The sequence below is a fragment of the Drosophila suzukii genome, chromosome 2L, assembly GCF_043229965.1.
Source record: "Drosophila suzukii chromosome 2L, CBGP_Dsuzu_IsoJpt1.0, whole genome shotgun sequence".
Lineage (NCBI taxonomy): Eukaryota > Metazoa > Arthropoda > Insecta > Diptera > Drosophilidae > Drosophila > Drosophila suzukii.
Window position 1 is genome coordinate 20,420,112 of NC_092080.1, and position 22,179 is coordinate 20,442,290.

Below are 22,179 nucleotides of genomic sequence, written 5' to 3' on the forward strand. Positions count from 1 at the left end.
AAAACATTTATGCCGCTACCTTGTCTGTTTTTCTGTGAATGTAACACATACATACAATTAAAATAAGAAGAAAAGAAGGAGAAAAAAGTGTTTTTAAGCTGCAAAACTGCACTCAACAACACAGCGCACAGATCAACTGAGTTAATATATCCGATAGCAACCTAGAAACACACGGATTTGGCTACGCAATGGCCTCTGAAGAGCTACCAGCTGATCTGGACAAGTTGAAAATAACACAGACTCATCCTCCAATCAAGTCTGTGGAACGGAACCCCTTTTACGATGCAGATAATGGATTCGATCCGTGTGATAACTCCGAGGCATCAACGAGCTCCAAGCCCCGATCACAACATCGCTGGAAGTGCAGACCCCGTCGAAGATCCGAGAGCTGCCTGCAGGACTGCAAGCAAGAAGACTCCTTTCTTCCAACCGAATCGTTTGAGATTGTTAGTCCCTTGAGCTGCTCCCACGGAGTCCAGAAGCATTCTCAAAAGCGAAACTACCATGCCCCAGCGAGGAAGAACATTCTTCGTCAGCCCATTTTAAGATCCTTGAACGGTTGCGAGCATGGCAAATGGATTGTGCGCAGTGGTCGGATTGTTCCCTGCAAGCCCAAGGAGGAATCCAGTGATATTGTTGGCCAGGTCAACGAAGAAATGAAGTCGAGCTGCTCATGTGCATTTCGCGATGTCATTGGCGAATGCAATGCCATGCTCGACGAATCGAAGAGAAGCACACTGGGAAACAGTTGGCACCTGTCGACTTCGAAGGCGCGCCGCTCAGAGAGTGCTATAGAAGAGCCAGGACCCTCAGGACTTCAAAGCCATAAGAGCGACTCCGCCATCTCCGCCGCCACGAGATCTCTATCAGCGGTTTCGCTGATGGGAGCAACGTGCTCGCAGCAGGCCAGTTACAATTCCACGAACCCCGGGAACTGCGATGATGTGACCATCGGTGAACTGGCCAGCTACTTCGACACCATTGTTCATATTCCTAAAAAGATGTCCTCAATGGCCGAGATGATGTATATATAATTTTCGAAGCGTAAACATTATTAATTCATACCCTTCTCTGAATATATTTGTAAGTTCAAGTGTACGATATGTATGTTATTTGTGAATTTAATTACAAAATTTCAGCACTTTTAAACTTCAGTTGGTTAATCTAAATATTTATACTGTATAATATGTACATAGTCATTGGTATATTCTGCGAATTACAGCATTTCTAAATACACCTAAACAAGATTTTTATTATAATCGAAAAAGGAACTTCGACCTTGTATTATTGCAAGTCATCATCGCACTTTTAGCTCCTCTTTATTTCAATAAGTCTTCGCACAGGGGCTTGACTAGAACTGTAGCTAAGATATGAAATGGTCATATTTTAACGTTTTCCAGAAATCTTTAGATTGCTTGTAGGATAACTGAAAATAAATATTAAAAATGTTAAATACTTACTTTTCCAAAAATGGAAAAGATAGGTTTTCCTTAAAATTTTCTCTTTGTCCTGTCCATTAAACTACAAAATCCATTAGAGTTCCATAACCCTTTTTCATAAAAAATGTAAACGAATGCAGCATCCAACTTTTTAATACTAATTATTCTTTATTCATTTGAAGTTCGGATTATACATACATAAATAGACATTTAATGCGTTATTCATATAATTGTTATCTATTTGTGCACTCAAACTTGTCAAATTGTTTTTGTCATGAATTGATTCGATTAATATGTAAAATATTAAAGGACGTTAAATTCAGTATTATTGATGTAACCTACATATTTCTGTTTATTTTCGGAGTGCACCGATGTTAATTCAGTCATAAGATTAGAGTGGTTGTTCTTGTTTGAGAATCTAATGGGTGAAGTGAACACTTGCTTAAGCTTTGATATATTTCCAATACTTTTTTTAATTCGATCACTATAGTTTGAAAGGTGATTAAACGAACGACTATACTCTACTTCCTGCCATTGTTGAGCGCTCGTTTTCCGCGGCGCAGCGGGATATAAAATGTGCTGTAATACAAAATATATTATTATATATGTATTTCGTTCTTATATTTATATTACCGAAACAAGAGCTTTTTCTGTAAATGTCACGCTCTTCCTTATAATGTCATCCGAGTGATGATGATAATAATATTGAGAGTTCTGCGTCTGTGAGTATCGAGTATTGCTGCTTACAACATCAACGCCATGATGATCGGTATTGGTGAAATTGTCGTATCCATTGTTATTACTAAACATATCTACAAAGCTAATGGAGTGGAATTCGCTGGGGTGAATGTAAAACGTCACAATCATTGCGGTGTACACAATGACGTGAAACAGTACGCAAGTCCAAATAAGATTTATCTGAAAATAAAGTCGGTTAGTTTAACATTAAAAAGCGGGCCAGCCAGTCTTACCTTTTTCTTACGACCGTATTTCGAGAACGTGGTGAATGGCACTAGGGACATGGTTAAAAGGCAGCCACAAATCACTCCAGCCAGCAATCCCAGGAAGTTGAGCTGATAAGGCAGTGTTCCTATTCCGACTAATACGCTGCACAGGAGCAACAGTTTAAACAGCGCGATGTGGGGCTTGTGCAGATACTTCCAGTGCATCCAAACCAGCAGGGCAATCAGCGAGGCCACCACCCCACTAAGCGATGCCGAGGGTCCAACCTGGTGTAATGTAAAGGGTAGGTAATCAAATTATTATAAATAAACCTACTCTAGGCTCCATGTTGTTCAGAAAGTGAAGGTAACAAATGAAAAACACCGCAAATTCTTTAGAATTTCTACGGTGTTTATTAAAGTCTCCATAGTTATACCTCTGGACGATGAGGCACAAGTATGGCGCTCGTTAGATTTCCAGCGAAGCCCGACATAATGTAGACAATCGCAGTACGAACGGTTCCAATCAACCTCTCCAAGTCGGCCAAGAACAAGTGCTGGAATATAAGGGTAATGGCAAGATGCAAGATGCCGGCGTGCATGCAGAGCGATGTGAGCAATCTGTACAACTGATCCGGAGTCTCCACGGATATGAATGGGAACATTCCGCACACATTGTTTAGGCACGATATCTGATCAAATTAAATGGGATATAACAACAAGGTAGCAATTTATAGTATTGAGAGCTTACCTGTGAACACAACGATGCCTCCTCATGAAAATATCCCTTTATAAAGTCGCAGTATTCGCGAGTCGTTATCCGGCACTCTCCATATAAACCCGTACAGCAGGGATGTCCAATCACCTCGCACACCATGTGCTCGGAGGTATGGTCCTTATACCGATATCGCTGAGTGAAAGAGTTGGTTTTCCGACATATTGGCCACTTCGTGATGTCGTCTGGCCATTCGTAAGGAGCAATCGATGCTGGAGCGTCGCAAAACTTGGGATCCAGTCCGCAGACGGACCCGGAGATTCTTCCTCCCGGTCCAGACTCACTGGGAGACCACTTCTTCCACGTAGATATTGATTTCTGGTCAATGAGGATAACAATCGGTTATATTTTCTTTCTATGTTAAAATACCTAATTTCTGATAGAAAGATGTATATTATAATTAAAATGTTATCTGAGAACATCGACCAAAATTCTTTTGAATTCAAATCTTCTACATCTTTCGATAATAAAACATTAGTGACGATCACAAAGGATCAATATGATGTTTATTACTCTAAATCAATTCAATTTTTAAAGGCTTTAAAATCAAATGTTTAGTTCAGATTTATTTGAAAGGGTTTAAAATGTAAGTCATCATAAATAAGCCAAGGAAAAAATCATAGTATTGAGGTAACCTTTAGCTTCCTTTTCCGTCAATAACAACTCACCGTAGGGTAGAGTCCTCGGATGGAGCACTCCGCCTGGGAGCTCTGGACACAGCCGGAGTCGTCGTTGCGGATGCAGCAGGCCGTTTCCCTCTCGTGCCGTCTCGTCTTAGTGACCACCTCGGTGATCTTGATGTCCCGTCGCATGCAAGCGGCGAACTTAGCTCCCATGTGCACCAGGTCGATGTTCCTCGGACCGATCCAGAGGTTCCTCTGCTCGACATGCTGGACCGTCTGCAGACTGAGGCTGGTCACCAGCACCTGTCCCGTCTTCTGCTCCGACCCGATGCCAATGGGAGCGATGCCGTAGCAGATGATCGACAGAATGAGCACCACCACCTGCACCGTGTTGATCCAGTAGGTGAAAAAGGGTCGATGGTCGGTACGGTCGTCCAGGTCGTTCACCGAGAAGTACTTGATGCAACGGAGCGGCGGTCGTCTGGAGTTCTCCAGGACTCCGTCGAGCAACTGGGCGGTTATACGATTGCCCCGATTGCAGGTGGAGGTGGTCGAATGGGAGCTCCGCATGGCAGGCTGCATTTGGCTGGAAACCGAGCTGCAGAGCGGTATGTGGGCTGCACCAGCCGGATGCGAGGACTGATCCCCGGTTAGATTAGTATCACTACTGGCATTACCGCCACTGTTGAGCGCGGAGGTACGCCACCCATTCTGTTGCCTCTCCGCCATGTAGACACTAACGCCCACGCCCGAGGGATCGGCACATGGGCGTGGTTTGGTGGTCTGTCTGCCAATCTCGGAGCTCTCGTCGTTCACCGACGAGGTTGTTATCTCGCACGGACTGTCAAAGAACACCTCGTCGTCTATTATGGCCTCCAGGCCGTCCGTCAAGCAGTCCGCATCCGCCTGTTGATTGTTGTGGGATGTGACATGAAGCGGAGCAAAGCTGCGGGACCATTGCCAGGGACACCGCACTCTATGCATCTGAATGGGCCGTCGCTTGTTGAACATGTGCACCAGATAGCTCACCATGGCCACGAACATGTAGCCCACCGATGCCTTGCGCTCCACGAACTCTCCGGCCAAGAAATCCCGATTGGTGTAGCACTTTTGCCGTCTACTATCGCCAGACATCGACATATCCATGCCAATGGCATCCTGAACAGGCAGGATGTCCGGTCGGTCCTGGGCATAGTTGCCATTGGATCCGTTGCCCTGGCCAACATCCTCGTTACCTGTCTGCTGCATGTGGTACTCCAGTTCTGTGTCGAACATGCCGAAGCAGCGGATCGCCAGGCGGCGATGACGTCCTTGCCACAGGGCACAATCCGCCACCTCTGTGCTCGGCTCCACGCCGAAGAACTGCGAGGTAGTGCGCCTCATGTATATGCTGATCCGCTTCTTGCAGGACAAATGGTGCATTTGCGGCTGCGGGAGCACCTGGAGCGACTGGTGCTGCTGCGTCTGGTGGTGGATGTGCTGCAGGCGCGGATTACTGGCCATCTGGCTGCGGTACATCTGGTGTTGGTTTGATCCCGGAGGCGCGGCCATGTTGCCACCGCTCTCGAGACGTTTGGCCTGCACGGACACCATGCTGGACTCCAGGGTCTGGCTGGGGATCTGCTCGTTCATGCCCGAGATCACTGGCATGGGCATGGGCACGGGAAGGGATATGGGAACCGGGCTAATGGGACCCGTGGTCTGGGTGGTCTGATGAACTCCCGTTGTGCGACGCACTGTGTTACAATGCAGGCAAGTTCCCGAAGGATTGTCCACTTCTATCTGGGCTATGGAGCCTCCTCCAGGAGCAACCACAATCACTGAGTCGCTGTCATCTCCCCTGTGGTTTCCCGATCTCGAGGAGCTGGTTGCTGTCATGATGGGCGAGCAGGAGCTGGCCGCCGAGAAGACCATCGACATGCTGGTGGAAGGAGCCGGCGAGGGCGAAGTGCAGGCCGGCGAACAGGTCGCGTACGTCTGCGAGGTGCGACTAAGGCTGCCGTGCGAGGCTTCATTGTGGCAGCATTTGGAGCGGTAGTTGTACGGCATGTTGGCGTACTGTGACTGCCCGCCGGATGAGGATGTGGAAGCGGTGCCAGTGGCGGGATTGGGCAGATTGCCCGCCGACGAGGAGGAGATGCTCAGGTCCGAGTAGAGATCCATAGCAGGAGGCGGGGTGGGCACATACCTCTTGACCGGCGTGTGCACCGTGGATCCCAGGTAGGCATTGTAGTTCTCGCACTGCGAGAGTGGCAAGGGTACATTGGAAGGCAGTAGGAGACGGGTGGAGGAGGCCGAGGGCACTGCCGAGGGGAGACCGCCCATGTTCTCCATCATCTTTGTCTGGGTGGTTGGCTGCGATTCGCGATAACGCTCCAAACGGTATCTGGAATTTGGCGAAACTCCGCGCTGATGATAGTTTCCGTTCCCACCCATTCCGTTCCCTCCCATTCCGCTTCCGACCATTCCGCTACCGACCATTCCGTTGCCACCCATTCCGTGCTTCTGCAGAACGGAAGAATCCGGCTTGAGGGACCCAACTGTGCACGACTGAGACGGCAACTGATTGGCCACACAGGTGGCAAAGCAATCGCTATTCGGAGCCGGCGAGGGCGGTGGCACGCCCCTATTGGCATCATCGTACTTCTCCAGCGGCGATAGCTTCAGCTTTCCCGCGTGAGGCGGGAAATTTTCGCCATTCGGAGCGCGAAAGCGACCCGAGGAAAGGCTGCAGTACATCACATCGCACTCATTCGACTCCAAGGCCAGTTGCAGCTGATTCTGGAAGTTAATGGACTTCCTGCGGGTGGAACTCATGCCGATGCCACCACTCGCACTCCCACGCATCGAGGCGTGAACATTGTCAGGATTACCCTTCTCGTTCCGCCTATTGTTCTGTCCCAGGTCACTGCCATTCGAGCTCATAATCGAAGCAATTTCCGATCTGGGAAAGAGAATCAATAAATCTGTTTTATGTTATTACCCTAAAACTGGTTTTCATTTGATATTTAGTATTAGTATTTATAATCATTAGCATAACCCAAGTAGTTCCCAATTTTAAAATTCTAAATTAAGATATTTGTGCACCAATACACAAGATCTTAAAAATATATTTAATCTATTAGATCGTCTGCACATAATTTTAAAAAAAAACAAGAATATCTGTTTGATTGCTAAAGACCAATGAAAAAAATATTTCGAATTTAAAAATTATTCATCAAAGCATTCCGCCACATCTCCATTTCAGATACAAACAATACAAAAGAGGGCCAAGGGCGCTCATGAGTAGTCCGAAATACTGGCACTGACATCATTAAAAGACTTTTATATTGCAGGTTCTGACGAAAATGGTGTCAGCACATCCGTTTTATACACATTTAAGCAATGTTTACTGTATAACCAGTAAAATAATGTAACAATAATAGGTATACTTTATAATAAACAAGTTGGTAAAATATCTTTAAAAACACATATTATTATTATACATGCAAACACAAATATTAAACTCACTTTGGCAGGTTCGATGGATTTATATTTATAAATGCAATATACTGTTTTTTCACTTCATCTTTATTTTTGTTTAAGCCTGTTTACAGACCGAAAATTGGTGTATCGATTTTCCACACACATCTCCATAACAAAAAGTACAAAAGTACATTGTGTCAAAATGTTCGATTTTAGCTTACTGTCCTTTATGTTTTTTATTGTATTTGTTTATTACTTAAGTTACTAAGTTCTTTGATTGATTAATCCATTTTTTCTAACAATTTTATAACCACTAATGCATATGTACACAGCACACTCGTCGAAAAAGTGCAAACCACTTAGAATAATTTTTCCTGTTTTCTTGCGCATGTGCAAAATACATTGCTTGAGATGACAGCAAATGTTCCACGGCTGATTTTAGGCATAAGTGCTGAGAAAGGTACATTTTATATTTTAAAAAATATATGGGGGTGTCACAGGAATCGCTGCCAATTTAATGTGTTCTTATGTTTTATACATTCCTGAACTCAAAATTTTAAAGTCAGAATGAGAAATGTTTATAACCTTGCAGATTTTATGAATTAAATTATGACTAAAATAAGATTAAAATAAAATGCTAACACTTAAAAACGAAATATAGGTTAATATCCAATTTGTACCTACTTCACCCTGCGGCACTCAAAAAATATATCCTATAGTCGCTCGATTGCCCAAATTTTAATCCTGCGGCACTCATGGTAGTAAAAAATATATCCTATAGCCGCTCGATTGCCCAAATTTTAATCCTGATCAGGGTATAGGAAAAATAATACGAATCACAAAGTTTTATGTTCCTTGCTTCTAGGCTCCTAAAAAGTCGTAAAAAACTTAGGTTTTACACTGCGCAAAATTCCATTAAGAGCACCGACATTATTCCAGTTTAAGCCGATCGTTTCTATGTGACCTATACTTGATCTGCGTGCACTGATTGTATGACGATGCGAAAGTTTTAAATCACTTTAAATGGTATTAAACAAACGTACAGACTGGTACGGATATATTGACTCGGTCGGAAACGTCTCCTCCACTGCGTTACACACTTCTAACTACAATTATAATACCGTCTGCAAGGGTTTTAATAATCAGAAAGGTATTAAATCAACATACTACTTTTGAAGTTCATTAAATTAATTAATAACTAATAGGAAATTTAAAATAATAATTATAAAACCTAAAAACAAATTTAAAGTCTATTAACCCATTTCAAAATAAATACTTATAACAAACATTTGTCAACTCTTGGAAATGTTAATAACCATTTTAAGTATCGACTAACTGGCCGAATTTTAAAATGTCATGTGGGAATTGTCGGAAACCATATGCGACAGTGACGTCATATTATGCCTCAACCTAAATCTTAATCAACAATTCATATTGAAAGTCCGGTTTAAGGATTGTATTCTTGCCACTAAGTGCAAGCTTTCATTTATTTCGTTTGGTTCTTGCAAAATATTATTTTAAATCCTTTTTATCGTTTTTTAGTGATGAGAATAATTAAGTTGGAAATTGTATGATTTACTTATTCTTTATGCGCGTGGGACGTAATTGAAAAGTCCAAACGTAAGAAGACAATAGTGGCCAAAAAAATGATATAAATAAAGCCGCTAACCAGCAGAGGTTCCTGCAGCATGGAAATCTTCGAGAAGCTATAGTACAGTGTGAAGTCAGAAATATGACTTTCGACCAAATTGGATTTGGAGAAAGATATCACCGGGCGACCAGTGGTGTCCAGATAGGTGTGCACCAGTTCGTTGGGCAGCCGGCTAATCGAGTAGGGCGTCGAGAGCTTAATGTCGCTGGATCCCTCGGGCAGAATAATCTTAATAGTGGCTTCATCGATGGCCATATTATCGTAGATGTGATCGATCAAGTTCATCTTCAGCTGGTACTTGTTGCCATCGCTGAACATGTACTCATACGAGGGAACATTATAACCGAGAGTGTACTGGGTTTTCCAGCCGCCAAAAAGCGGGAAGCGGGGACGCAACTCGAGTTCAATAAAGTCCCGCACAGAGTTCATGTTCGAGGTAGAAATGTTGCCATTTGTGTCGCGGTAGTAGACGCCAGATGCAGATGCTGGCAAGTAGGTCTTGTACGACTTAAGGGCCGCCAGTCCAGAGCGACCTTCCTTCTGGAAGTCGTAGCGCGAGAACGATCCCTTCAACTTGGCGCCGGTGTGGGTCATCTGAATGGACTCCTGGACGGCAATGTTGCCCCAATGGGAGATCTCCAGGGTGCGCTCCAAGTAATTGACGGTGACAAAAGGCGACGAGTTCTCATAGTGGATAACCAGAGCCTCCTGGCTGAAGGCTGATAAATACAAAAATAATAGTTAGTGGTCTAAGCCGCTATAAAGTGTCATTCATCCACATACCTTCAGCGTTTTCGTAGGGGCCCAGGGTGATCTTGTTGGAGGACACCGAAAAAGGCTTGACCTGGGTGTGCGACAAAATGTTCGAGGAGCTGAGCTTGACATTGGTTTTCTGGCTGTTGGTCTTGTACTTCGAATAGAGGTGCAGGTTGCCCGCATATTTCACAAACTGCTTGTCGTTCTGCTTGATTTCTTCGGGATGTGGGAGGATGCTCTTGGAGGCCACGGTCTCGACCACGAAGGTTTGCTTTGCGGAGGCCTTCGGGAAGGTGAACGTGAAGCTCTGCTCGCCCTTTACCGGCTCATTGGTCTTGATCTGGACGTTCCTGTCGGCATTATCTTTCACCGATATGTACGCAAGACTGGGCTCCGATGTGAAAAACACGTATTCGGCAATGGGTTTGCCGGCTGAGTCTTCCGCCGAAATCTTCGTTGTGGCTTTCACCAGCTGCGAAGTTAAGTCCAGCGTTCTCTCCACATTTGTGTTGACTATCTCCGCTTTTGCCGTAAATGCAAAAAGCAATGCGCTTAAGGCCAGATAAATAACATAATTTGTACCCATGCTCGTCTCGAATTTGGACACGTACTTTAGAAAATCTCAATGCGCTAAGGGATTTTTTAGTACTTTTCAACCGGCATCGCGGGACAGTGTGACCATTAAATGCGTGTATAAATATACCACCGCTTACAAAAAAAAATAATAGTGGTATTCTATTTAAGAAACAATTTTTTTAAAGAAACTTTTTAATTGTTTAGGTTTTCTTTGTAATCTGTTGAATTTTAATCAGCTGCCCCATACAAACTACATCTTCAGAAATGTTAGCAATGCAACAATCTTAAGGCTGTTGAATTGCAGAAACTTTCTTCACTTTACTTTCCTTTCTTTAAAATCAATTTAGAAAGTATATGTTTGTTCTTCTTTCCCTTATAATAATTTAAAACATTAGTTTATGATGAAAAAAAAAGTACATGCCTTAACGTCCTCATAATTATTCGACTGGTCACAGCTGTTTGAAAATGCAATGGAAAATGTTCTGTTACATTTTTAACTATTCACCAATTCAACAGTTCATGGAGTACTCAAGTGTTTTAAATATATTTAGGAAAATTGCGATTTTAATACCAAATTCTGAATAATGTACTTGCTGCATTGCTACAGATAAATGTTCACAAATAAAAAACGCTTTCACTTCTTTCCCCTGTTTAATAAAAATTACCTGACCTAACCTAACTACTGAGTTTTATTAGTCAGCTGTTCGTTTACCACTGCAATCGATTGTCCGTATTCGAAATAATGAAATTATGGAAAACTGTTCTTGATTGAACAACAACACTTTCGGCAGCTACCCCAGTTTCTATGCAACTAAAACGGTTTGTTTCCATATTACCGCCCTGCTTTAAATATGAATAATATTAAATAATTTCTGTCATCATCCCTTCGGCATGCGAGCTGAGTTGCCTTAAACACGCATATGCAATACATTTGAGAGACCCCCATAATGCGATTGCGTGAGTTATACAGACGGACGGGGCTTTTTGCCGACTTCAATTTAGTCTACGATTGGCACTTCGAAAAAGAAGTTGTATTCGCCGGGGTGTGAAACTGCACATTCTTGGGGAACCAAGTAAATTCGAATCAGAATTGTGCCATTTTCTCTAAACACACACACACACACCCATATAATGAAATTGCAGTGAGAAATCTGCACTTTTGATGGTCAATACATACAATTTTATATCTTTACCTGTGTATCTGAATTTTCGAAAATATGTAGCTATGAAAATATTCATATGTATGCTTTATGATTGCATAAACAATTAGAAACTAAATGTGTATATGCGCTTAAGGATTTGCCAAACCGTCATTGCAAAAAAAAGAAAAAAGTGAGTTTTCCTTCAATTTCTGTGTATGCATTTCCCCCATAAACTCACGTAAATATGTATCAGTGACATGTGTATTTTTAGCCAACTCATGAACATTAAATATAAGTGAAGGTGAATTTTCATACATAAAAGAGCCTCGATGTTATCAACGTTTTTCCGTCAGGAGAAAACAAGATTTAAGTTATTTGCGTGACCCATACATATAAATATCTTATATCTGAGAGATACAAATACATACGTACTTAAATGTAGGTGCATGCATCGGTATTCCTACAAATATTTTTAGAAATATATTTGCATACATACAAATACGGATATACTCTTAACCTAAAGTTCGTTGCAGAAGGAAAATGTTTCGGGTATAAAGTTTAACTGCAAAGTATACGAATTGTGGAGTCTCGAATTTGTGAATAATGGAACCGAAAAGATGGCACTTGCATTTATCATGTTTTTTGCTACTCCTTAGTTCAACATTTTCTGGTAAGTAAAGGTCGCAAACTTTAGTAAATGAATTGTTAATAGCTTTCGCGCAACATTGTATGCTATGAAAAATAGGAAGTTTTGAATTTTGATGTTTTGTTAAACTTTTTATAGAGTGCACTTGAAAATGATTGAAATAATTCAATCAACAGTATTGATTTGTTTTGTTTACTAAAATCTTAATAAAAATATTATTTGTTCCTTTTAAAAAGTTGTTAAATAATAAATATTTTTCAATAACAAATATTTGCTAACGAATTATTTAAAGTTAAATGAAAACTTGATTGCTCTAAGAAAGGATATGCTCTTAATAACATATCTATTATAACGTATCTTAAAGATACATATTTCACAATATGTTTTTTATTTAGTTCATTTAATACCATCGCAACTGTTTCAATGTTAAATAATAAACGACTTCTGTTTTATTACCCACGAAATACTTTTAGATGTCGGAAAAATCACGTCTTCTCAAAATCATTTTGGAAATCCTATACAAAGTCAATTTAATACAAAAAACAATACTCGTGTTATTGCACAAAAAGGAGGGCTTGCCATATTACCCTGTGTGGTCAAAGTTAACTCTCCAGCTACGGTAAGAAATAGTCTATCTCAAAATACGCTTATGTTACTACTTACATATATTGTTTTTATGGCTGTATATAAAATATATATAAAAATGTTTGACTTTAATATTTTAGGTTTCTTGGATACGTAGAAAGGATTTTCAGCTCCTGACAGTGGGACTCAGTACCCACAGTAGTGATAAACGATTTCTGGTCGAACATACACGGCACATGGGCCATTGGTCTCTTAGAATAAAATCTGTTAGAGAGGAAGATCGAGGATTTTACGAATGTCAACTGTCAATTTATCCAACTCAGTCAATAGTTATAGAATTAAAAATAGTCGGTAAGTAAGAAAACACTTTTTATTAATGATTGCAACATATAATAATCTCTTCACTAAATAGAAGCGGTAGCGGAAATTTCAAGTGCCCCGGAACTCCATATTGATGAGACTTCTACTTTACGTATGGAATGCAAACTGAAGCGAGCTACCGAAAACCCTGCATTTGTTTTTTGGTAAGGAAAACGTTAAGAACTTTAGATTCTAAGATAAAAACCTCAATAGCTTTTACTACAATTTAACCCCTTTCTGTTTAGTTTTTGGTTTGCTTGGTGTTCCCATAATCATGCTTTTATTAATTTTTGTATGGGATGCGTCTTAGTTATTACCTTTTAGAATACCCATGATGCTTACAGACAAATAAAAAGGAAATTTGTATATTTATACCCGTTACTCGTAGAGTAAAAGGGTATACTAGATTCGTCGGAAAGTATGTAACAGGCAGAAGGAAGCGTTTCCGACCCCATAAAGTATATATATTCTTGATCAGGATCACTAGCCGAGTCGATCTAGCCATGTCCGTCTGTCCGTCTGTCCGTCTGTCTGTCCGGATGAACGCTGAGATCTCGGAAACTATGAGAGCTAGGCTATTGAAATTTGGCGTACAGATTCCTGAGCTTCTTACGCAGCGCAAGTTTGTTTCAGTAGACTGCCACGCCCACTCTAACGCCCACAAACCGCCAAAAACTGTAACTCCTACAGTTTTGATGCTAGATAGAAAATTTTAACTGAAATGTATTGTTTTTATCAATACCTATCGATTGACCCAAAAAAAAGTTTGCCACGCCCACTTAAACGCCCACAAACCGCGAAAGCCTGTGACGCCCACAATTTGCATTCTAGATAAAAAATTTTAACTGAAATGTATTGGTGTCGTCAATACCTATCGATTGATCCAAAAATAAATTTGCCACGCCCACTCCAACGCCCATAACGCTTAAATCTGTCTACCGCCGGTAGGTGGCGCATTTTAATCTCGCTTTGTTGCTTGCATATCTCCATTTCCCTTTGAGTAACGGGTATCTGATAGTCGAGGTACTCGACTATAGCGTTCTTCCTTGTTTTTGTCTTACTTTACATTACATATATCAAAAAAATCATTTTGCAAATTGTAGATTTGCTTTTAAAAACGAATTAAAGGAAAGCATTGGATAAGAGTTCACTCTTAAAGATTGTATGATTATTGAAGAAGAAATACTGATCTTTCTAAAGTTTTTAAACTTCATTCATTGAATTATTTTCTCTTTGAAAATATATCAACATATCAAAAAGGAGACATATCTAATCTAATTAAAATCAATGCGATTCTTTTCTTTCAGGTATCATGATAGTAAAATGGTAAATTATGATTCACAAGGCGGATTCCTTGTGACATCGATTGTGCAAAATAACCTGCAAGGTGGTCCGATCTTTAGGAGCTCCCCAGCGAACAAATCGCGCGTTACCATGCCAATGGAGTCCAGCCACGGCGTCCTTAACAACATCCTTGGAAGCCCAGATAACATCAAAGCAGCCAACACGCCATCCTCAACTCCCTATATGCAACCACATCAATCCGCTTATCTTTCGAATCCTTCAGTAAGTGTGCTCACCGTGAAACAAGTCAATTTTCGGCATGCTGGCAACTACACATGCGCTCCATCAAACGCCCGTCCTGCTAGCATTACAGTGCATGTTTTAAGAGGTGAGAGCTACCCATAATATTTCAAGATTTTAAATACATATTTTATCTCTTTTAATAGGTGAGAAAACGGCGGCAATGCAACACGCCAATCGTAGTATTTTGGATACCGAAAACAACGGAAACGGCACTTTTGGATTAATCTCTTTGGGTGGACTGAACGGAACCTCTGGCGTAACTCTCACCGGAGGTCTTTTGTACTTCTCTGGCATGTTCCTGCTAATATCCGCGGTAGTATTAGATCGATTCTCGTTGGCGGGAACTCACAAGGTATTCTTAGCATTTATACTAGTCCTTTTGCATAGCTGAAACTTATAATTGACGGTTTTTGGAATGGAGCAACTTCAATCATTCGAAAAAGTAAAAATGATATTTGTTTTAAAATAGAAAATGTAAATAGATCATTGACATACCATATTGATAATGCGTAAGCATTGTAAGACATTTACGTACTCTAAGATTAAACTGTAAATAGACTTCCATAACATGCAATGTATTGAATTGAGAAATTCATGAACTTGTTACCACAAACTTATAAAATGCATACTTATGCCATAAGTCATAAGAGATTAAAATCTGCATTTTTTGATGGTTAAAAGTGGTACGATAAAATGTATGCTTAGATGTTCATATTTATTGACTGGTACTGACATTTTAATGTTACAAACAATGGAATTAGCATAAAATAACGATAAAGCCATAAAGATTTGTTACCTAATAACTCGAAAAATTTGATCGTCACCTTTAAACTGTTATTCTGCTCAGTGTTCGATATTTAGTATATAGATTGATTTATGTAAGCACCTTTAGAAGTATGCTAATTCATATACTGTATGTACAACTGTAAATAAATATTACTTTCGTGAGCGTTTACAAAGGCGCTGTCTTGATCCAATTGGGCAGAAGTGCCAGTCTCGTTTTGTTCACCTTGAAATATGGGTTGCAAAACAACTTTTAAATTTTGTTGCAGACATAAAAAGGTTTTAAATAAACAGATCAATTTTAAGAAACTATACATGCCTAATTATTTTATTTCTTTGAACTGTTTTATACATAAAATTCAATTTTAAATGGGAAGAATATAGTTGGTGAACGTTATTAATTTAAGTTCATTTGAGAAAGCTAATTAATCGGGGACCAAAGGAACCGTAGGGCACCCGATCAGCGAAAGTTTCTTATGTGCATCATATACATACATCAGGTAAGTAATTCCTAATGCTGACAATCGCATTATCCATAACCTATTTTTACGTCTCCTTGTTTGTTCCATGTTCCAACATTTTTTTACTGTTTTTATATTGTTTAAGATGTTTAAAAATTAATATAATTTCAAGAATTCATCGTATTTCAAAATCAGCGACGACTTCTCTTTTTTTTTATATATATTTAAAATTCTGCCAGTAACCGTATGGGAGTAGTGAACGTGAATTTAATTAAAGTATTTGAAATTAAAATATATTATCTTTTATAAAAATGCAGGAGTCAAACCCCTTTTGACGTCTCTTCGTTAATTCAAGGTACAAAATCATTATTTGCCTTTTAAAAGTCAAACCCCTTTTGACGTCTCTTCGTTAATTCAAGTTACAAAATCATTATTTGTCTTTTAAAAGACCCCTTTTTACGTCTCTTCGATAATTCAAGGTACAATATCATTATTTGTCTTTTAAAAGACATTTTAAAATTATTAAAAATTTTAAAACAAAAGTATTTAAAATGCTACCTTTTATTAAATTAAGTAAATACCATTTGGGAGTAGTGGTTTTAACAATAAAGCCTCTTTGAGTCGAATATTTTAAGTTTTTTTTATAAGTTTTTGGTTTTTTTAACCTGGGGACAACGATTTTTTAATTCCCTTTATTAAAACATCTTTGAATTGGGACGTCCAATTTGGGTTTCCTTATTTAAAATTTAAATGCAACCGTTTTTTCAAAATTCCTTGCGGTGTTATCTTTACTCTTCCATTTATTTGACAAAACTTATCGATAAGTTAAGCGATTCTACATCACCGCAGTACCTTCACTAGAAAATGATAGCAAAACAAAAAAGATGAAATCCGAAATTTTGGCAGCCGCCTTTTTGGGTTTGGCGGTTAGGTCGATAATATCGCTGTATCCTTACTCCGGACTCGACTCCCCGCCGATGCATGGCGACTACGAAGCCCAGCGGCACTGGCAGGAGGTCACCGTGAACCTGGAGGTCGGCGAGTGGTACACAAACAGCTCCGACAACGATTTGCTGTACTGGGGCCTGGACTATCCGCCTCTGACTGCTTACCACAGCTATTTGGTGGGTCGGGTGGCCAAGTCAATGGATCCCCGCTTCGTTAAGCTGCACCAAAGCAGGGGATTCCAGTCGAAGGAGCACAAACGCTTTATGCGCGCAACAGTTGTGACTGCTGACGTCCTCATCTATTTGCCGGCAATATTGTTCCTGGTCTATTGCATAGACAAAACCTTTAAAAGCGATGACAAGCTGTTCCTATTCACGCTGACTGTTGCCTATCCAGGCCAAATACTCATTGACAATGGACACTTTCAATACAATAACATATCACTTGGGTTTGCCGCCGTGGCAGTTGCAGCTATCCTGCGAAGAAGGTTCTACACGGCATCGTTTTTCTTCGCATTAGCCTTGAACTATAAGCAAATGGAGTTGTACCACAGCCTGCCGTTCTTTGCATTCCTTCTGGGAGAATGCGTGTCTCAAAAAAGGTGGGAGAGATTACTAATAAACATTCTTATTAACCTATGTAAATGACATCTCTATACCTATCGAGTTAAAGTCTCTATAAAACAATTGCACTGTTTCCTAAAATCTGCACGCTCTATATGAGTTGATCTACTTTTTAAAACATAATTCAAAAAGCCACTCAACTCTACTCACGCCAAATTTAAACGCAAGTAGTGTATTAATATCTCAACATTAAATAATCACCTAAATTTATCTTCTCTATAACTACAGGTTTGCATCTTTTGTCGCTAAAATTTCACGGATTGCAGCCATCGTCCTAACAACGTTTGCAATTTTGTGGTTTCCCTGGCTGAAGTCTCTTCAAGCGGCGCTTCAAGTATTGCACCGCCTTTTTCCGGTCGCCCGGGGAGTTTTTGAGGACAAGGTGGCGAACATTTGGTGCGCCGTAAACGTGATTTGGAAATTGAAGTAGGCGAGGTCTCATAAAATATGATTTTCGGTAATTATTAAAGTTATAAATTACAGGAAACATTTACTTAACGATCAAATGGCCCTCGTGTGCATTGGATGCACTCTACTTGCTGCCCTGCCCACAAATGTACTCCTCTTTCGACGGCGAACTAAAGTCGCCTTTTTACTGGCCCTTTTCAATACATCCCTAGCTTTCTTTTTGTTTTCATTTCAAGTAAGAGCATTGAATTTAACATTTAACATACATCTAATAAATAATTGTTTTTTAGGTCCACGAAAAGACAATTTTACTGGCCGCCTTACCATCCCTTTTCTTACTTAAATGGTGGCCCTACGAAATGGTTCTTTTTCTGGAGGTTTCCGTGTTCAGTATGTTGCCTCTTCTATCAAGAGATGAATTGTTGGTACCTGCAGTAGTATCAACTTTGACTTTTCATTTGTTGTTCAAATGTTTTTATTTAAATGGAAGGCAAAGCGACGAGTTCCCAGTGAGGTACCTTGCCAATATATCAAGCATTCTAATGACTTTGATTGTGGGAGCTTCTCTAACAATCCCAGCCCCGTCACGCTTTCCTGATCTGTGGCCCTTAGTTGTTTCTGTTATAAGTTGCGGCCATTTTGTGTTATTTTTCTTATGGGGAAATTTTCAACAATTTACCTGCAAGATAAGTTAGCATTTAAAGCAAATATCCTGTAAAAATACATGCAGTATAAACCAAAAAAATGTATCTAACTTGTTTCATTTAGCTCATTTTTCTTTTAGCTTTTAAATTAAAACGGAATTAAAAGTAAGTATAAGTAAATTATGCCTAAACTTAGTCACATCCAATACACTTATACCGCTTTTTTGATATCTTATCAGGGTTTAATCAATGGGTGCCTACACTATGCAAAAAAAGTTAAATTAAGCTTCAGACTGCTCAGATGGGTATTTTAAAAAATAAAAATATTTGTTAATAAATTGACATGACCTATATACAGTATAGTTATAGATTCTAGTAAGAAAGCATAATTGCGAAAGCATTTTGTCGTAACCACAAATAGAAAACTAACCCATAAAAGACACGCTTTTGTTGGATAGTGTTATCAATGCCTTGGATGAGATAAGATAAAAAATCGGAAAATATTAGGTGAATAATGCGTAGGGGTTTGTGCACTTGTTAGTCATGTTCATTTAATCGATCGGCGAACAAGCCTAAAATTTGGTCGCTTGTCGGAAGAGTTTTTGCAATTATGAATCGCACAAAATCAGTTTTTTTAGCTATAGCGATTTTATGCATCGTTGTGAGCCAAGTAAATTGCCAGTCGAATGACGATACTACAACAAAACCAGAAAAGCCAAAGGTATACACAAAATATTCCGTATGGATCTCGGTTTAACAGCCTTTAAGGGGCTTACAAAAATGTGATATTTGTTATAATACTGAATGAATCATACGTGGAAATAATAAGAATATGTTTAAGATGCGTCATTTGTGTGAGACCGCCATAACATTTATGCAAGTGTCATTTTATCAATAAAATCGCTGTATTGTGATGATAAGCTTATCGGCAGAAGTGAAAAAGTTCGACTAATTCTACCGTTGTGCTACTCAACAAAATTATAAAAATACTTCTAAGTGATTTAAAGTCTTTAACAAAATAAAAATTATTCATTATTTTAAACAGAAACCTATTAAATTCCACCTGTACGGACAGGAAATAACTTAAGATATTTGGCAAGACAGATAACATAAACATGACGAAAGTTATATGCCCTTAACGAGGGCGAGAAAGCTACTATCAAAAGGCGATAAGAAAACAGTATTGCAAAGGTGAAATGATAAGAATGAGTTAAACAAAAGCACACAAATTCACCATAAAGCTTAGCAACCTAATTCAAGAGAAATAAAAATAAAACGATTAATGCGACGAACAAATTTGTAAAGATTATTTCTTGTAATGTTTTGAAATGACGCTGCTTAAAGGAACTATAATTTTGGCCTGGCAAAATCATGGAATTTTCTTATAATCTCTATAATTATTAAAAAAATATATATAAATACAACACAGTCGAAAAGAACATGTCCAAAAAAATCAAAGGTAAAAAATGTTCCAATTTGCGTAGAAACGGATGGATAAACAAACATGGCTAGATGGACCCGGCTTTTAATGCTGATCCAGCATTTATATGTATCCTTTATGACTAAAATTATAATTTTTCTAAAATAGTGCCTGAAATTCGGTACTGTAGTATACATTTTACAGCTTTTTGTTGAGTTTTTTATGTTTAGCTTGTACGTTAAACCTTTTTAGGTATATAGTAAAAAGTAATTTACCCTTACTTGCAGGAAAAGATCAGCGTAAAAGACAGCAAGCTTTGCAGCAAATGCCATTGCAATTTAGAAACCTATTTGTTGGATTGCAGTGAAAAACTTCAGGATTTGCTGTCTGCAGAGGAATGGGAAGTTTTGATCAACGGAGACGTAGTGTTCAAAACGATCAACTTAGAGCACAACAACATAACTAGTATTCCGATTCTACCAAAATATGATGTGGAAAACTTATACTTGGCAAACAACCAAATAGATTCAATCACTGAGGGCGCCTTTCAGAACTTAACCGAGCTAACCACACTTGATTTGTCGCATAACCGCATAACGTCGAAAGTTTTGGTGCCAGATGTTTTCAAGGGTCCCTATTCAGAACACGATTTCTCAGCACTGGAAAAATTGAAGACTCTTAACTTGGGATACAATGACCTGCATACTTTGGATGCAGACTTGTTTGAGCACATTCCCAACATAGAGGAACTCGTCCTCTGCTCAAATGCATTCCACGTAATTGATCGACTTTCAGAAACGGCCATATCCGGATTATCATCATTGAAGGTATACGAATTGGTGTTGCTACTTATTTCCAAAGAACCCTAATAGCCTATTTTGTTTTGATATTAAAGACTTTGGACGTTTCGTACATGGAAATCGACGACTTACCAGAGACTATTCTTCATGGACCACGAGATCTTGAAACCCTAATAGCAGCTGGAAATCTCTTTCACCAATTACCAAAGGCCTTAAGTCGAGCGACGAACCTAACCAGTCTTGTTCTGAATCAAAACCCCATTGACAGCCTGATTGAAGACAAGTAAGTAGGATTTGTATTTTAAATGTTAAACGTACCATAACCAAGTAAATTCCTTAGTGTATTTCCCCCGCTGACCAAATTGACCCACCTGAGTATGACTTTTATGACAAAGTTGTACAAAATAGGACCAGGAGCATTTAGTGAGTTGCAAGGTAAGTAACATCTATGACATATAAGAAGGTACATTTAACTTCTAATAAAAATCACTGATAAAAAGGCCAACTTATCGATAAAATCAAAAAATCTATTATTCATTTCTGAAAACGTTTTTTTCAGGTTTAACCGAACTGATATTGTCCGACAACAAATTGCTAAACGAAATCGATGAGGAGGCTTTATCCAAAAACGTCACTCTAGGCCCATACTTGGACTATCCGCCATTGGAAAAAGTAACTAAACATCAAACATCCAAAAAGCATAAAATACAAAGTTTAATTTTCAGGTTTACTTGAATAATTGCAACCTTACTAGTCTTCCAAAAAATCTTCTTGTGCGATGGGATAAACTCAAAGCTCTCGACCTAAGGTACAATCCGTGGAACTGCGACGACTCCAACGATTATTTGATCAACGTCTTAATAGAACAAGTTAACAAAACCACACCGATTTTGGCTAAAAATGTCCAGTGTGCAACGCCAACTACGTTGAAAGACGTTGAAGTAGTAAGAGTTGCAAACGAACATTTGATGGAAAGTTCTTCTGGCAGCATTATATGGGTTGGACTCCTGGTTATTTTGCTAATCGCTGTGCCAACTATTGCAGGCGCCTATGTGATGAAAAGACGCAACTGCTTTGGCGTCTTTAGACGCAATGACAGCGTAGCTCGCAGTGCTCTCTATAATAGGACTAGTTTCAATGAAGACTTCCATATTTAAAATTTGTTTTGTCCCAATGTTCAATTAAATGTTATAATTAAAAACAAAAAACAACATCCCTTAGTTGATGCATGCTTACTATCCCCTTAAAAAAATGGATAGGACGAAAGTTTTTTGAACCAACCCTGCTTCAAAACTGTAAATAAATTTTCTAAAAAAAACAATATTTTTAATAACTCTTAAGAAATAGATTGTAAGGAAATAAAACAGGTCTGTGGTTGTTTATGCAAAATTTCAGGTTAAACCCATAAAGGGTACCACGGAGTCAGAAGTTTACTAAATTGGTTTTAAATTTAGCGTAAAAAGAGCTAATCCAAATTTCAAATTTAAACACACATACTTGACTTCATGGACAGAAATCTTTTGTCTGTATCCACATGGTAAATATC

The 22,179-nt window shown here is 39.4% G+C and overlaps 6 protein-coding genes across 7 annotated transcripts; 4 read left to right on the top strand and 2 right to left on the bottom strand.

Moving 5' to 3' along the window:
• The first annotated feature begins 10 nt into the window (after positions 1–10).
• On the top strand, positions 11–1,154 carry LOC108006752 (uncharacterized). The gene has a single exon (XM_017070307.4). It carries the CDS (start codon positions 189–191, stop codon positions 1,032–1,034), a length of 846 nt encoding a protein of 281 aa, XP_016925796.3. The 5' UTR covers positions 11–188; the 3' UTR covers positions 1,035–1,154.
• A 427-nt stretch (positions 1,155–1,581) lies between these two features.
• rho-5 (rhomboid-5) lies at positions 1,582–7,631 on the bottom strand. The gene is made up of 7 exons (XM_017089903.4): positions 7,289–7,631; positions 3,824–6,722; positions 3,132–3,473; positions 2,818–3,072; positions 2,411–2,668; positions 2,073–2,357; positions 1,582–2,018 (listed from the first exon to the last, which is right to left on the bottom strand). The coding sequence occupies exons 2-7, from the start codon at positions 6,701–6,703 to the stop codon at positions 1,743–1,745; spliced, it is 4,296 nt and encodes a 1,431-aa protein (XP_016945392.3). The 5' UTR covers positions 6,704–6,722; positions 7,289–7,631; the 3' UTR covers positions 1,582–1,742.
• A 1,058-nt stretch (positions 7,632–8,689) lies between these two features.
• LOC108021263 (dolichyl-diphosphooligosaccharide--protein glycosyltransferase subunit 1) lies at positions 8,690–10,298 on the bottom strand. The gene is made up of 2 exons (XM_017089888.4): positions 9,678–10,298; positions 8,690–9,613 (listed from the first exon to the last, which is right to left on the bottom strand). Exons 1-2 carry the CDS (start codon positions 10,234–10,236, stop codon positions 8,823–8,825), a joined length of 1,350 nt encoding a protein of 449 aa, XP_016945377.3. The 5' UTR covers positions 10,237–10,298; the 3' UTR covers positions 8,690–8,822.
• Positions 10,299–11,221: 923 nt separating this feature from the next.
• On the top strand, positions 11,222–15,638 carry dpr19 (defective proboscis extension response 19). 2 transcript variants are annotated; one of them, XM_017089890.4, is made up of 8 exons: positions 11,282–11,299; positions 11,450–11,558; positions 11,902–12,038; positions 12,488–12,633; positions 12,740–12,950; positions 13,012–13,123; positions 14,267–14,631; positions 14,690–15,638. In XM_017089890.4, exons 3-8 carry the CDS (start codon positions 11,972–11,974, stop codon positions 14,935–14,937), a joined length of 1,149 nt encoding a protein of 382 aa, XP_016945379.3. In that variant the 5' UTR covers positions 11,282–11,299; positions 11,450–11,558; positions 11,902–11,971; the 3' UTR covers positions 14,938–15,638. The 2 variants fall into 2 exon arrangements, with proteins under 2 accessions (XP_016945378.3, XP_016945379.3); XM_017089889.4 differs by having other exon boundaries at positions 11,222–11,558.
• Positions 15,639–16,634: 996 nt separating this feature from the next.
• gny (ALG6 alpha-1,3-glucosyltransferase garnysstan) lies at positions 16,635–18,518 on the top strand. The gene is made up of 4 exons (XM_017071276.4): positions 16,635–17,339; positions 17,590–17,787; positions 17,845–18,004; positions 18,060–18,518. The coding sequence occupies exons 1-4, from the start codon at positions 16,675–16,677 to the stop codon at positions 18,462–18,464; spliced, it is 1,428 nt and encodes a 475-aa protein (XP_016926765.3). The 5' UTR covers positions 16,635–16,674; the 3' UTR covers positions 18,465–18,518.
• A 430-nt stretch (positions 18,519–18,948) lies between these two features.
• LOC108007355 (lumican) lies at positions 18,949–21,853 on the top strand. The gene is made up of 6 exons (XM_017071009.4): positions 18,949–19,134; positions 20,121–20,660; positions 20,729–20,916; positions 20,974–21,068; positions 21,193–21,305; positions 21,359–21,853. Exons 1-6 carry the CDS (start codon positions 19,024–19,026, stop codon positions 21,788–21,790), a joined length of 1,479 nt encoding a protein of 492 aa, XP_016926498.3. The 5' UTR covers positions 18,949–19,023; the 3' UTR covers positions 21,791–21,853.
• Positions 21,854–22,179: the final 326 nt, after the last annotated feature.